This window comes from Eretmochelys imbricata, chromosome 14, assembly GCF_965152235.1.
Source record: "Eretmochelys imbricata isolate rEreImb1 chromosome 14, rEreImb1.hap1, whole genome shotgun sequence".
Taxonomy (NCBI): domain Eukaryota; kingdom Metazoa; phylum Chordata; order Testudines; family Cheloniidae; genus Eretmochelys; species Eretmochelys imbricata.
This window is the reverse complement of record NC_135585.1, coordinates 10,635,330-10,650,438: the sequence shown is the minus strand read 5'-3', so window position 1 is coordinate 10,650,438 and position 15,109 is coordinate 10,635,330. Positions and strand designations below refer to the sequence as shown.

The window sequence follows — 15,109 nt, the reverse complement described above, 5'->3', positions numbered from 1 at the left end:
TGTCCTGCTGGTAATAGCTTATCTAAAGTAATCGTCAGGTTAGGCCATTTCCAGCACCAGCAGGAGAGTGAATTTGTGTCGGGGGGTGGAGGGTGAGAAAACCTGGATTTGTGCTGGAAATGGCCTAACCTGACGATTACTTTAGATAAGCTATTACCAGCAGGACAGTGGGGTGGGAGGAGGTATTGTTTCATATTCTCTGTGTATATATAAAGTCTGCTGCAGTTTCCTCGGTATGCATCTGATGAAGTGAGCTGTAGCTCACGAAAGCTCATGCTCAAATAAATTGGTTAGTCTCTAAGGTGCCACAAGTACTCCTTTTCTTTTTACAAAATTCTTCAGGTCTGGGAACTGTATTCTTGTCACAGCTAAATACAAGGTGGAACAAATTGTTGAGCATAAGTATTTAACACATCTTTCAAAAGACAATTCAAGGTGAAGTAGCCAGTTAACACCTCTCCATTCAGAGGGAAGGGGAAAAAAAAAAAGTGGGTTGTTTAGTGAGTTATAGATTGTTGTAATAAACCAAAAATCTAGGGTCTTCATTAAGACCACGATTTTTAGTGTCTGGCAAAGTTATGAACTTAAGCTCCCAGGCTTGTCTTTTGAAAGTTTTGTGCAGGTTTCCTTTGAGGATGAAGACTGATAGGTCAGATATAGAGTGGTCACTTTGTGAAAAGTGTTCACCCACCGGTGATATGGTGTTTTTGTCTTTTATCATTTTCCTGTGTGAGTTGATTTGAGAGTGTAGTGATTGTCTCATTTCGCCCACATAGTTGTTGTTAGGGCATTTAGTGCAGCTAGTGAGGTATGCCACATGTTGTGATAGGCATGTGTAGGACCCAGGGATCTTGAAATGTGAGTTGTGGTGGGTGTTGATCATCATAGCAGTGAAGATATGCCTATACATTTTGCATCTGTTGATCTGGTAGTGTCTTGTGCCGCTTCGAGTTGGTGTGTCCTGGTCTGTGGGGAGCTTGTGTCTGATGATGAGCTTGGAGAAGTTGAGGGGTTATTTAAAGGCCAGAAGAGGGGCGCAAGAAAGATATCTTTCAGGATGTGATGTCCATCAAGCATGGGCTGTAATTGTTTAATTATATGCTGTAGGGGTTCCAGTATCAGATAGTAGGTGACAACTAGGGGTGTGTCGCTGGAGGGGAGTTTTAGTTCCATATTGAAACAGGTTCTCTTGGAGTATTTGGGTGGCCCATTCTATGTTGTGATCTACTTTTCTGGTGGAGTGTCCTTGTATGGTGAAGGTGGTTTTGTGTGTTAAAGTGTATGTCCTGGACTTTCTCATCAGAGCATATTCTATGGCATAGGTGCCGACTTCCATTGTTCCCGGTGGGTGTTTGACCCCACCCTGGCCCCGCCCCTGCACCAGCCTCACCCCGTTGTCATTCCATCTCCTTCTCCCAAGTCCCTGCCCCTGCCGTGCCTCTTCTCCGCCTCCTCACCGCTCCTCCCCTGTCCCTCCTGGAAAGTCCTAAGTACCATGGGTACTCCAGCCCCAAAGCACCCACGGAGTCGGTGCCTATGCTTATCTGACTGCTTGGCTGTAGATAACATTTATTGGTATGTTTGGGGTAGTCACTGGATCTGTGAAGGGAGGGGTGGTGATCCATAGATTTCTTGTATATAGCCTTCTGTAAGGTTACATTGCTGAAGCTGACTGTGGTGTCCAGGAAGTTGATGCTACTGTGGGAATGTTCTATAGAGAGTTGAACAGATGGCAGTGGTTGCTGAAGTTGTGGTGGAAATCTATGAGGTAGTTTAGGTCACCTGTCCAGAGGATGAAAATATCATTGATGTATCTCAGGTACATCATTCATTTCATGGTGCATTTGTCCACATTCAGGGATGTGATTGATTAATTCATTCATTAATTAATTAATTTTTGCCAATATAGTTTTACCTGTAAAGCCCTAGCATGGATGCCATTAAACTGGAATAACGTGATCTTATACCAGTGTCGTTCATTTCAGTTCCCAAACCGGAATAAGCTATAGTATTATAAACACTTGTATTCCAGGGTAATGGCATCCAAATAGGGGGTTGTGCTGCTTTATTTATGGCAACGCTGTTAAAGTGGCAACTTTTAGATAAGTCCTAAGATAACTCCAGGCTATAACAGGCGTTGTGTACAATAGCAACACAGGGTGTAGTTACAGACACAATTTCCTGTACTTAGATTTTTAAATTATTATTTAAGATCCCCACGTTTGCTCTGGTGCACCAGAGCAATTCCCAATTAGATAATTTTCTATCCGTGTGAAGGCAATTTTTTTTTCTTGTGTGATGCTGCCAGAGCTTTCAGGAAGGGAGAGACAAGCAGTGGAGACAATAAAATTTGCATGGACTCCCACACAACCTCACCCAAAACTGAAGTATCATTTGATGCATTCAATGTCTTTTCATACAAGAAGGGAAGGCATTTTAACTGGAAACTAGTGTTGATCTCTGAGGAGGCTGCATCCTGAGTTCTGGATTTCTAATGAAAAATGCCAAGTGGAATTCAGTGGAAATTGTTGAGTTTCAAATGGTTTTGATGCAAAACCATGGGGACTGCATGACTTTGGCATGACACCATACATCAAATCCTGATTAGCTCAAAGGGCTCACGGGCTTCAGAAAAATTTCTGTCAAACATAGGCAGAGTTTTGTGTGTGCAGCTGCCTCGTTTGGGGGGTTCACTGAGTGCAGCTTTGGTTTCGTCACAGAAGTTCAGAGCTACTTGAATGTGGTATCCCCATTTTCTGGTATAGTGAAAGTAATAACAACAACACTGTGGCCTTCTCTAGCCCTTGCCACGGAGGGCCCTTACAGCCCTTTGAACAGCATCAGTTATTTGAGTATTGCAACTTGTGGCAGGTAGGTATTATCTCCATTTTACAGACGGGGAGCAAGCATAGAGGGAGACTGAGGAAAAGCTTTTCAAAAGTAGTCACATGCTTGTGTGCCTTTATCTTTGGGCGTGCAACGTGTGTTACCGACACGCCTCAAACTGCCCCAAAACTGAGCACCGAAAACGAACAGCCACTTTTTGGCAAAGGGTGGGCTAATCTTTAGGCCAATGGTACACAGTGTGTTAGTGATAAAACAGGGAACAGAACCTAGAACTTCCAGGCAAAGGAAGGAGTCCTCTGACCAATCCCCTGATAAACTCTGTCTCACTTCTGAATGAGACCAGAATAAGGGGCTTGTTTTTCCAGGGTATTATCTTTTTGCTTGCCTAAAGTAAGGAGAAATAGGGAAAAAACCTTTCCCTGTAATCATGTTACAGAGCATTAGATACACTTCCTCTCACCGGGGGAAGTCCAGATGCACCTTCTCAGGCTGCCTGGGTGATGACTGAGTTCTGCAGATGGAGCTGCAGTGGTCCCACGCTCAGATACCTCTTCCGGCCTCAGTGTTTCTCTTCTGAGACACTCCCTTGGTATGAGAACCTATGCTGTACGTGCACTGGTGAACGTCAGAGGCTTGGTCCTTGTACGCTGAAGGTTTGAAATGCGGTCCACCATTGTCTCCCAGAAGGCTAAGGTCTTACTGCCCCTCTTAGTAGCAATGCAGACACTGGCATAAGCAGCCTGCTCCTGCCCTGCAGGTGCAGATCTCCCATTGACAGCAGTGGGAATTACTCACACAGGAGAGAATAGAATAGGCACTAGAGATTTGCCAGGCTGATCACAAAGGAAAATTCTGCCTCTGTATAAATGCCTACGGTCAATATGTGCCCTCACTTGCCCCCATCCAGCCCCCTTCATTTAACCACCATTGAATTTGGCCTTTTATGGATCCTAGTCTAGTTTGCATTTCTAATTTGCTTTCGTCCCGTGTGTGTCACATGCAAGCTCGCTTGTTGATACTTTAGTGTCTCCAAAGGAGAATCTATACCTTGAAAGACCTCTGCTGCTGAGGGTGAGCAGCCTGGGTGTCTTCTCCCACCAGTTCTATACCTGCGTGTCGCCAGATCTCAGTGCAGAAGCTGCCGAGTTACCCTAATGACACTGAAATCACTCTTGGACTTTCCATCTTGACCCAGACTCCAGCTGAAGCCATTCCCTTCACTGCGGTCCATAAAATTCCACTTTCAAAAAAGGGGCAGAAAAATTTATTTTCTTTCCCATGACACCCACTTGACAGGCCTGTTAGAGTCGTGTTTGACCAGCCCACCCCAGCTGCGCTGATGTCAATCACTTTTCTCATTTTTAACCAGGAAAGACACTTCTTGAATGCACCTGTTCAATTATTTAGCATGCTATAGGTTTCCTGTTAATTGTCAGTCATGCAAAGGCTTTATATTGTAAGGGGACACCCTAATATTTTTTAATGACCTTAAGCAAAGTGATTGACATTGGACACCGGTGTCAGATGTTCTGGTGACGCAACATGTTCTCCCAGTAGCAGGAAAGCTTCCTGCCGTGATTAAGTTGGTGCTATGAAAGTGCTAAAATGCGTTGTCAGCTTTCCTCTGATGCAAGCAGTTTTATTATCGTGTCAAGTAACCACGGAGTGTAGCAACGCAAATACTGACTCCAAACATCCCCTCCCACATGTACAGCCTGCTCTATTTAAAACACAGCGTGCGCTTCACAAGGCCCCAGATAAGTTAGGGAGTTTAGAAGCATAAGCCCTGCTGGGGAGGAGGGGAAGAAAGCTATCCAGGCATGGTCACTCCCAGGCCAGAGAGAGCCTGGGGAGGGATTCCCCTTACCGCACCTGTTCAACAGGTGTGGTCAGTGATCCCATCTATGAAGCCATCCTGGCATGCAGGGAGATGGGGGTATGTGGGAAGGAATGGGATCAGGCCAGGCCCTGGTACAGATGCATTTGAGGGGGAAAGGCCCACCTACAAACTCTCTCCCCTTTAGCATGTAGATGGAGGTGCTAGTTCAGTGACATCCCAATGACTTTAATGGGATTTTAGCATGTGTTTCAATATTTTGTTAAATTGGAGCCTCTGAGGGAAGCAGAATTTAGCCCATTATGTTGATTACGGTGACCAGGGGCTGGGTGAGAAGGGGGGGGGGTCACCGTGGCCACCAATGGCTAGGGGTGCCATACTGCTTGGCTGCTGTGAGGCAGGGAGGGGGGCTCTGAAAATATTTTCCACTCTTGCCTTCGAAACACCTAAGGCCATCCCCTGACCCGGCCGTTTCCCCTTCCCAATGTTTGCAGTGTCTGCCTTTGCCTTGAACAACAGTCCAGTCCTAGCTGACTTCTGGTTGTCCTTTTAAAGCCCATTTCAGCCACTTGGGTCTCACAAAAAGAAATGAAAATTCTGCCCATTGAACTGTAAGTGCCTGATACTGCAACCTGTCTTTCAGGCAAACAGAACTGCCCCTAGCTTCAAGAGAAGGTGTGGATCAGGGCTCTCACGTTGGTCCTAGATGGAAAGTCACCTGCATTTATCTTTCATGCTATCACTTGAGAATGTTTTGTTTTGCTTTCCTTCTGGACCAACCCACCCAATTAACCAATGGAGCAAGACAGCCTTGGTAGATAAAGCATTTCAGAGCAGAGAGCTGTGCCAGTGGGACAACTGCACCAGACAATGTCTATTGTCTCTGTTCCACCCAGTTTTGAACAGAAAATGATTTTGTGTAACCTGAGCCTGTAGTTGATGGCAGATCTTGCCAGTTATCGGTGATTAAGTTGCCAGTGTTTGCCTGTCATGAATAATGACCAAAAAATTGTTTGCAAGGCTACAGCCTATTCCCTTCTATTAACTCAGAAGGGAATAGGGTGCCAAATAAAAACTGACTGCAGAGTCTTTACTTACTGCTGTAAAAACAGTATGGTCTTCAGTTACAATCCTGTTTTGCTTCAGTCTTTTCAGCAGTGCAAGCTGTTTTGTAAAGCAGTAGATAGAAGTGCAATCTCCTTTCTTTCAAAGGCCTTGGATCTCTTGATTAACATTTAAGGTTAAAGGGCTGACCAAAGGGACTGTAAAAATGCCACCTTCTTAGTCCACAAATCTGCTCGCTATGTGTAGTCAGTCAAATCTTTGTTTTTCCTCATTTTTGAAAGCATTTAAACTCATGCTTAAGTCCAACCCTATTCACTGCAGTATTTAAATGTGTGTTTAAATGCAATACTGAATAGGGGTGCTTTCCTAAATCAGGGCCCTACCCTAATTCTACTAGATGTTGTACATACAATTGTAAAATATAGAGACCTCTTTTTCCTCTACATTCACATGCATCTGGAGAAATTCAAGATAATGTAAAATGGTATTCTGTTTAAATTCTGAGCCCCATTGCATAGTATTAGGGACTGTGCCTTTAAGGACTGAGCTTCCCAGACAGAGTCTGGGCAGGATTGAGTGAAGCTCCTGTAATGGACAGCCAGTTGGAACCACACACTGAATAAAGCAGAGCACTTGCAAGCACCTTAAGCACTGAGTGACCACAGAATATCACACATCGTATGTGCTTGCTACTGTGAGTAGATCCAATGACACCAATGGATCTACTTGTGGTGATGAGCACTACACCGTGTATTGAGTATCTGCAGGATTGGGCCCTACGTATCTAAATAGTGGTAATTGTGAGGCTGATCCTGTATATATTTATGTACATGAGTAACTTGTGAGTAACCTCATCGACTTCACAGTCTGAATGCTATTGCTGACATGCATAAGTCTTTGTAGGACCGAGCTTTATAATTTTGATGTAGCTCCATCTTTACTGAAGATGTAAATAAGGAAAACACATCAAATCAAACATAGGCTTTGTAAATATAGATGAGACAGGACAGTCTGTGTTCAAAATTATTAACACAGCTATTGGTCTACACAGGGATGTGAAAAGAAGATCGTAAAGCACGGGGATCGAAGCTGAAAGGACAAGCAGTCCTGATAACAATGAAAAATGCCAGACCTTCTAAAGCTCTAGCAGCACTGAATGTTTATTATTGTAAATGAACTGTACACTTTTCATCTTTTTTTATATCAAACTCATCAAAAGTGCTAAATCCGACCACTTTAATTTACAAAAAACTCACTTTTGTTTAAGCTATACTCATACCTCGTTATTTATGTTGGACAAATATAATTACAAATAGCGACCTACCTCTATTCAATAGTAAAACAAGTTTAATGTTACTGGGGTTTTTTTTTGTTTTTTTTTTAAAAAGTACCACCGATAACTCATTGGAACAAACCAAAATGACCTGCCATCCTCACATCACCTTATTGAGCAATCACAGTTGTTTGTCCCTAGAACAACGTAAGTCAAAGGCAATCTACCACATGGGGTTTTTTTGTCATCTGTTCAAATGCTACAACTCCTCCCTTGGTCAGACCTCACAGTGAGTATTATTTTTAAGCAGGTTTCTGGCACATCAGATCAGGTTAAGTTATTTTCTTGATTGTTCACCGGGCTCCCTTTCCAATAGTATCTGAGTGTTGACTAATTCTCTTGACCGCAGTTATGACAAATTTGTTTTCTGTGAAGGAAAAAAAAATAAAATCCACCTCTTTCCCCCCTTTGTCTTGGAAGAAATATCACTTTCTGTAAGTCTGTGAAATGACAGATACTAACAATTCCAAAGATGCTCCTAGAGTCTCTTAATCCAACCCTTTTTCACTCCAATCCAGTCAAAAACCTCCTGCAGTCTGACTTATCAATAAATAGTCAAATTGACTTACAAGGGAGCGCTCTTCTGTTCAATGTTTTCCTGGTAGTCTCTAACCAAACAAACTTCTCTGATTCGCCACAAGCGCTGTCTGACTCTCACGCCTTTTGGCTTTCTTGTGCCGTTGCCTGATTTTCCAGCACAAGGCGCTAGAAGCCAGCAAGAGGAGTCCAGATGACAAGAGGACTAGTCCAAACACTGAGATGATTGAGCCGTGGGAATTGAAGCTATACGCCACGGCAGTGACCACCACTCCAGCTATAAGAATGACCACGCCAAAGGGGATAGTGCAACGGTAACAGGACAGCTCCGCTCCTCCAGTTGCTGCAGTCAGCTGGCACTCACTGACCAAAGGGACAGTGGCTACCACACAGTCATTGTTATTGCTCTTCTCCATCGTTACGGGTTCAGGATACTTTGGAGCTCCCAGAATCTCTTTAATGGGCTCGTCTGTCATCTTGTGCTTCTGGACTTTCTAGGCAAATTCTTAGGCTAGACCAGGTTCTGCTGAATACGCCTTACACTGTGGAAAGAAGATGCAAGCATTCAGCTGACAAGTCTTTAACTATTACACACATTTAGGGTAGCACGGAAAGGTCCCAGTCCGGATCGGGGCCCAATTGTGATAGATGCTGCACAAACATAGCATCTTTGATCATGCAAAGATATATGTCTGGGCTTAACTTTCAGCATGTGAGTATTTCCTCTTGATTGCAGTGGACTGGAGTTGATTTTAAATAGGGCTACCCCCAGGCCTGAAGTTAAGCACATGCATAAGTCTTTGAAGGAACTGAGCCACAGAGCTTGACAAACGCTTGCCCTGAAGGGTCTTGGGCCAAATCTTGTTTTCAGCTATATCTGTACAATCTAAAGTCAATGAGCTGGTGCAAAATCGGTGCGACTTCTTAGACTTCAGTGGAATTGGACCTGCTTATTGCTGTGGAATTTGGCCCAGGGAGTTTGCTTGCTTGGCCTACTCTCTTCACCTTTTTAATATATAGGCATTGCTCATCACCACACCATCTACATTTAGGCCCGGATCCTGGAAAGACTCGGGCACCCATTTAACTCTAAGCTTCTGAATAGTCCCACTGAGTTCAATGACGTTAGTCACCTACTTCAAGTTAAGCACATTAATAAGGCTTGGGGCATTAAAGGAAGGCGGAAGGTCTGATGCATTTTCACCCAAAATACATGAAGCATCAAGGCAGTTTAAAATAAAAATATAAACATAAACTAGGAAACAGTAATATAACAGCTTGATCCTGGGAGATTGAGTTTTTTATTTTTATAACAATTATCTGCTCTTCCTTCTATGATTTTATTTATACATATAAATAAAACCAGGAAGCTTTTTACAATAATAAATCTGATCTTTATTAATTGTTTATAAGTTATTAGATTCCACATCCTTCTTGCTTTTCTTGCATCTTTTTTCTCAATATATAAATAGCACGTCACTGACTCTAGATCAACGGATATCACCCATCAGTAGGGAACAGGTCAAATAAGCAATACTACGTATTTATTTAGTTTCATAACAGAGTGTTGCAACTTCCATAATTGTACTTAACTTGCATTCCTCCTGAGAGCCTTCTGTGTATTGGCTCTCGGAAATCATTTTATTACAGCTTCTTTGAAAGCAAATCATTACAAGCATACAAAAGGGCCACGTTCTTCCCCCTTTACTCACACTGAGTAATAACTGAGTAGCCCCACTGAGATAAGTAAGACTTTGCAGAATCAGGGCCTAAATGCAGACAGGAAGTCAGTAAGCAGTAATACCATCTGTCAATTTTTAATGGGAGTTGGGCATCCAAATCCCCAGGCGACACTGAAAATCTCAACCTAAATATCTACAGAATAAACGCACAGTTTTGATCAAACCTATTTTGACAGTTCTAATATCTATTTCAATTTCCAGCCTTGAGTTGGAAGCAGAGTTTGAAGCTGTCCATGTAATGAATGAATAATTCAGAGAATAAACGTCTCATTTGATAGATCAAATATTTTACTTTTTGTTTTTGTTTTTTTAAATGAACGAAAGTTACTCCTTTCCTTCAGGCTCTGCCACTCACGACAAGTAGAACTGCTTGTCTGAGTAATATTAAGTGTATGTGTAAACTGGTGCATGCTCAGGGCCTTATAAATATTTTAACTCATCTGGGATTTTCAAAAGAAAATAAGGGAATTAGGTGCCCAAATCCCATTGAATTTCAATGGCATTTGAGCACCTAACTCTTATAGGCTCAGTTGAAAATCCCAGGCTGTGGGCTCTCTGGAGCAGGAACTGCATTTGTTTTTCATCTGCAAGGGACCTAGCACAACAAGGCTCTCATCTCATCCTTGCTCAGGGTTCCTAGTCACTATGGCCATGCAGTAATGTGCAAGGTGCCTAGCACTGTGGAATCAGTGCTGGGAAATACCAACGAGCACCTGGTTTATTTTAAACTATTCCAACTCCTCCGTCATCCAGACTCTCTCAACACCCCAGCCCCAAATCCCTGCTTATTTTGTATATTGACAGCTCACATTTCTCACCCACTGAGGCTGAGTCTGTCTCCTATTGGCATCGAACAATACGTTGTCTCTGAAGTTAAGGGTTATTTAGAGAAAGGGGTTACTGTTGAACGTTTCTAAAAAAAAACAAAACTGCAAATGCACCTGTATCGGTGAAGGCTCGTTCTATGCCATAATCTTGCAGCTTCAATACATCAGGCCTGGGATTGTCAAAGGGATTTAAGTTCCCATTGATTTTCAAACTCCCTTAAGCTTCTTTGAAAACTCCAGCCTAAAGCTGTTAAACTGGCCAATTGATCACTACAGCAGTCCTTAATGGGACACAGTCAGCTTGCCTGCAACTTAGCACGCTTTAGCTGTGTCTACACTTGCAGCAAGGGGTGTGATTCCCTGCTCCTGTAGACATGCTCACACTAGCGCTCATTGATCTAATGCACTAAAAATAGGGTAGCCACCGTAGCATGGGCAGCAGCGAGCAGTGACACGGGCCAGCAGCCTCCTAATTACAAACCTGCCTGACCTCTATGGCTACGTACGTGAGGCTGCCGCTTGCCATGCATCCTGCTACTGTGGCTACATACTATTCATAGTGCACTAGCATGTACATATCACAGTCACACCCCCCAGCTTCAAGCACACAAGTAGCCTTAGAGGACACCAGAGATTGTGATGAATCTGGAGTCAGTGTGCTCCAATTAATTAATTGTATCGCATGTACTGAGGCATTTTCAGACCATAAACACCTGGTGTACACATGCCCCTTATTTGTTTAATGAACATGTAGTTTCAGGCCCTATGCCTGTCCCTGTGTGCCCCCTGCCAATTTTGTGGGTTAACAACCAGACTCGCCTGTTTCGATTACAACGTGTTTTCTTTCCTGAGGCCACGTGGCAAAACTTTACACGCACACCCCCCTGCCCTGCAGTGAGCAGGGCTTGGGCTGATCCCACTTGCCATCCATGGGCCTCCACACAGTCTTTCTGACCATTCAGGTGAATCTGACTCGACAACATCTGGGACGGTCAAAGGAGGCCATCGGCATTCGGTGCACACATCCCATTTGCTTTGAAGGGCAAGCTGAAGGAATGGAGAAACACCCATCTTTTCCTTTAATCTTGCTGTTCTGATTATCTTAGGCATTACTAAAAATTGCAAGCAAAAAGTCCTCTGTCTGATCCGCTGTTGCTCTACCCTGTGAGCAGTGACTTACGCCCGTGTAAAGATGTGAAATGCCCCTGCGTCAGAATGGTGCCAGTGTATATTCAATATGTACCCATGTAAGTCACTACAGGAGGAGCAGGGCAATGGAGAACACGACTCGGAATGCTGTCTTTTAGCTTTGTTAGTGGGTCAAACCCTTTGTGTTATTTAGCTCCATTTCTGTCTTCTTAAACTTCCCAAACATTAGAAAAAGACATATTATTTACCACATCTCCCACAGTAAAGATTTAGCACGTTTGGACTTGATCCATAGCCCACTGACAGCAGCAGGGAAGTTCCCATTCACTTCAAGAGGCTTTTGGATCAGGCCCATAATAAACTTGTTCATTTTCCAAAACATTCATTGTACCTCTCTTTTAAATGCCTGTTGCTGACTACCTAGCGTCCCTGTCCCTCTGCTCCCATCCCAGTCTGTTATGTACATTCCTAATAAGCATTGTATCACCCTGGTGCATAGTATCAAACTTCACAAAGTCAGGACAAATATGCAGATTAAAAATATTATGGGAAGAAGCTAATTTGCCTGCCCAGTAAGCAATCTCTGTGTCAAACAACAAAAATGAACAATATGAAACATAAAATCCTCCCTAAAAAGTACCAAAATCACCTACAGCCTAACCCTGACCCCATCCAACTCTTTAGCAAAACTCCCATTGCCTTCAAAGGGGCAGGATATGTTTCTACATGAGAGCATAAGTGCACAAATATTCATTTACAAAAATATGGTAAGCCACCGTGAGTTACTGGAACACAAATAAACTGAAACTGTTCCAAATGCATGTAGTAAACGTACACACTCCTGGAAAAGCAAGGACCAGATCCTCAGCCTGTGTAAACTGATGAAGATCAAGTGAAGTCAATCCTGATTGACATCACCTGGTCAACACACCCCGGGTTTATAAAGTAGGAACTTCTAGGAAGGGCACACTAACAATACCAACAGGATTGGGCCATTAGTTTGCTTTTAGTGAATACACATTTCTTTGTATTCAGTTTTTTTCCCAAGCAGCTATTTTCACTTGGGCAAAGGTGTCACAGCAGTTATTCTATAGGTAAAGCTATTAAAGGGGTAGAGGAATGTTTTACTTTAGTATCCACTAATAAATGTAAGAGGAGATTTACTTAAAAGAGCTGAAAACAATATCCAGCTGTGTGCACCTACCACGTTCATCTGAAATCCATCACAGCAAATCACTTGGTAAGGGGCTGGGATGGGGGGGCAGGGGAGTCGGTTTTAAAAAGCCTCCTCTGTCACTCTGAGGTAAAGTCAGTCAGCAGAAAGAGCAGCTCCAGGCTTTGGGGTGCTAGTTGTTGCTTGATGATGAATTGGACATGATATGGCTCTAGCATGGAGGTTTCCTACAAGAACAGAGTTTGGGTAACATCAGCTCTTCAGAATAAGGCTCCTGCAAGGAAATAAGGGTCTGCTCTACACTGGCTTCTGAACAGGCTGGGGGACTTTTTACCACCCCTGCCCCTGCTCTTTAGTGCCTATTTCCTTGGTGACAGCAGCCTCTTGCTTTTGACCCTGGTATTTTTCCTCTGACAGCGTGTCACCTTCAGCGATGAGCATTGGAACTCAGGACATCCTTGTCTGGCAAAAGAGCTCGAGGGGAGCTGGAGTGGAATCTGAATCTTTACTGCCCAATGTAACCCTTAAACCGATATCCATGATGAGGGGTTATCCCACTGAAAGACAGCTTAAAAGATACTGCTCTGGATGCGACTCAGGCGATGTGGGTTCTAGACTCAGCTTTTCTGCTGGGTGACCTTGGGTATGTCACTTCACAGCTTGGTGCCTCAGTTTCCCTACATGTAAACTGTGGCTAGTGAGACTGACCTCCCTTTGTAAAGCGCTTTAAGCTCTACTGATAGTGCCCTGCTCTTATATAGGTTTATTACACTGAAAACGTCCCCTTTTATTCAGTAAACTGAATCCTATGTCCCAGGCTGATAAATACTGTTCCATTGTATTTAATAGCAAGCTGTCATTTTCTTTTCTGAATCTTTTAAATAAGATTTCTAAGGGCTCAGAACCTAGAGCAGTTCAGTGGGACAGTTTTGAGAGCGGCAGAATGAGGGAAACTGTTATCGAGGGCAGTAACAGCTGTGAGATCACCAGGCAGCTGGGTTACCTCCCAAAACGGCAAAGATTTCTGTTATGAGGCTTTTTCACCATTGCTTTTCTATAGGCATGGGAAGGTGGTAAAGTGTTAGGATCATTTTAACTCTGCAGCAGGGCCTTTGAGGATGGCAATGAATACATGGAATGATAAAACTGAAGTTGTTTTTAAATATCCCATAAATGTAAGTGTGCATTTACACAGATAACTTCTGTTATTCTCCAGATCCTTAAGATATTACACGCACGAATATCTAAAATACATTTAGCTTATGTCAGTGATCAGCTAAGAAGATCTCCTTTCTTATCCTTTTGAATAAGTTGTTGTGCCTGATGCCTAACAAAGTTACCAGCTGAACTTTAGACACTCCCCTCCACCCATGAAACCTTTAACTAGGTATAGCATAGTCCTGCTGCAGGAGAAAGAAAGGAATATTCTGAATTAACTACCAACTGTGTACTTGAAGGTATTTTAAAAAAAAGTTTTTGCCATCCACTGTATTCATTTTATAAGGAAGTCTATTCAAAAACCTCTAACTAAGATGTTTGTGCTAAACAAACCATGGTGCCTGCGGCATGCTTAGAAATAGATATGCTGTTCTGTGAGTGATTTGCATTTACCCTTGAATATGTTGCAGTGAAATAGCAGTGCCCCTCAGCAAACCTGAATCCACACAGCAAACTTATCTCCCATCAAAGTAGAAAAGTTGAGATGTGAAATCTATAAATCAAGTCTCATGTTCAAACTATGAAAGGTTCCAATGTGATGCTCTCTCAGGAGATCAGCTCCATGCCAAATACCATTGGAGAAGTGCAAATAGACGGAATGGGCCAGCTGCCACAGCCTTTGCACCTTTTTGCTTTTTATGCAATAGTGGAGGAAGGTGATTAAGACTTTTTGCATAGATGTTCTGGGCCTGATTGTTGTCCTGCACCTTCTGTAGTTCTTTGTAGTCACTCTGTGCTTACTCACAGGAGTAAGCCTGTAGGATCAGGACAAAAAAGGTAGCAGAGGTACATGTAATATACATGCAGGCTGCATCTGAGTGTGGATGGGGGTGCTGATATTGGTTGCTACACAAAATTCCTGTATGCAAGAATTACAAAAAGTTTATTGTAGTTTTTCATTTCTCAGCCATAATCTTAGGGGGCTAGGGATGGGGGAAGAATCTGCACTGTATGCGATTTAGCAATTGAAAATTTTTCAAGAGGGAGACTTTACAACATACCATGCACCCCTATGGTCCTGTAAACTAATAACCTGTCCTGTCTATAGTCAAATATAAGAGAGTAGGCATGACCAGGCACAAAACGGTTGTCATACACTCCCCTATGAGAGAAAAGAAACAACTCTCTCCAAGTACAAGAGTGTTGGTCTCAGGAATTCATACATCACCTTAAAGTTAAGAAGGATATGCGCTACACATTGTACCTTTATGGGGGAAAGTCCTCCTGAATGTAACAAGGATTAAACCAACAGACATTGAATAGGGTTCTGTAGAAGTTACTCTACATCTGAACAACTCCAGGGTTTATTAGCGAACGAAATCCTTTTCTTGGGGTCGCTCCCCCCACCCCTGGCTTGACCAACCCCATACACCAGGTAGA

At 43.1% G+C, this 15,109-nt stretch overlaps 1 protein-coding gene across 1 annotated transcript; it reads right to left on the bottom strand.

Annotated features, from left to right (window-relative positions):
- Positions 1–7,690: 7,690 nt before the first annotated feature.
- On the bottom strand, positions 7,691–8,095 carry TMEM100 (transmembrane protein 100). The gene has a single exon (XM_077832677.1). The coding sequence runs from the start codon at positions 8,093–8,095 to the stop codon at positions 7,691–7,693; it is 405 nt and encodes a 134-aa protein (XP_077688803.1).
- Between the last annotated feature and the right edge of the window lie 7,014 nt (positions 8,096–15,109).

Excerpts from the sequence above, each read along its gene's own strand:
- TMEM100 (XM_077832677.1), bottom strand. The coding sequence starts at position 8,095 with ATGACAGACGAGCCCATTAAAGAGATTCTGGGAGCTCCAAAGTATCCT.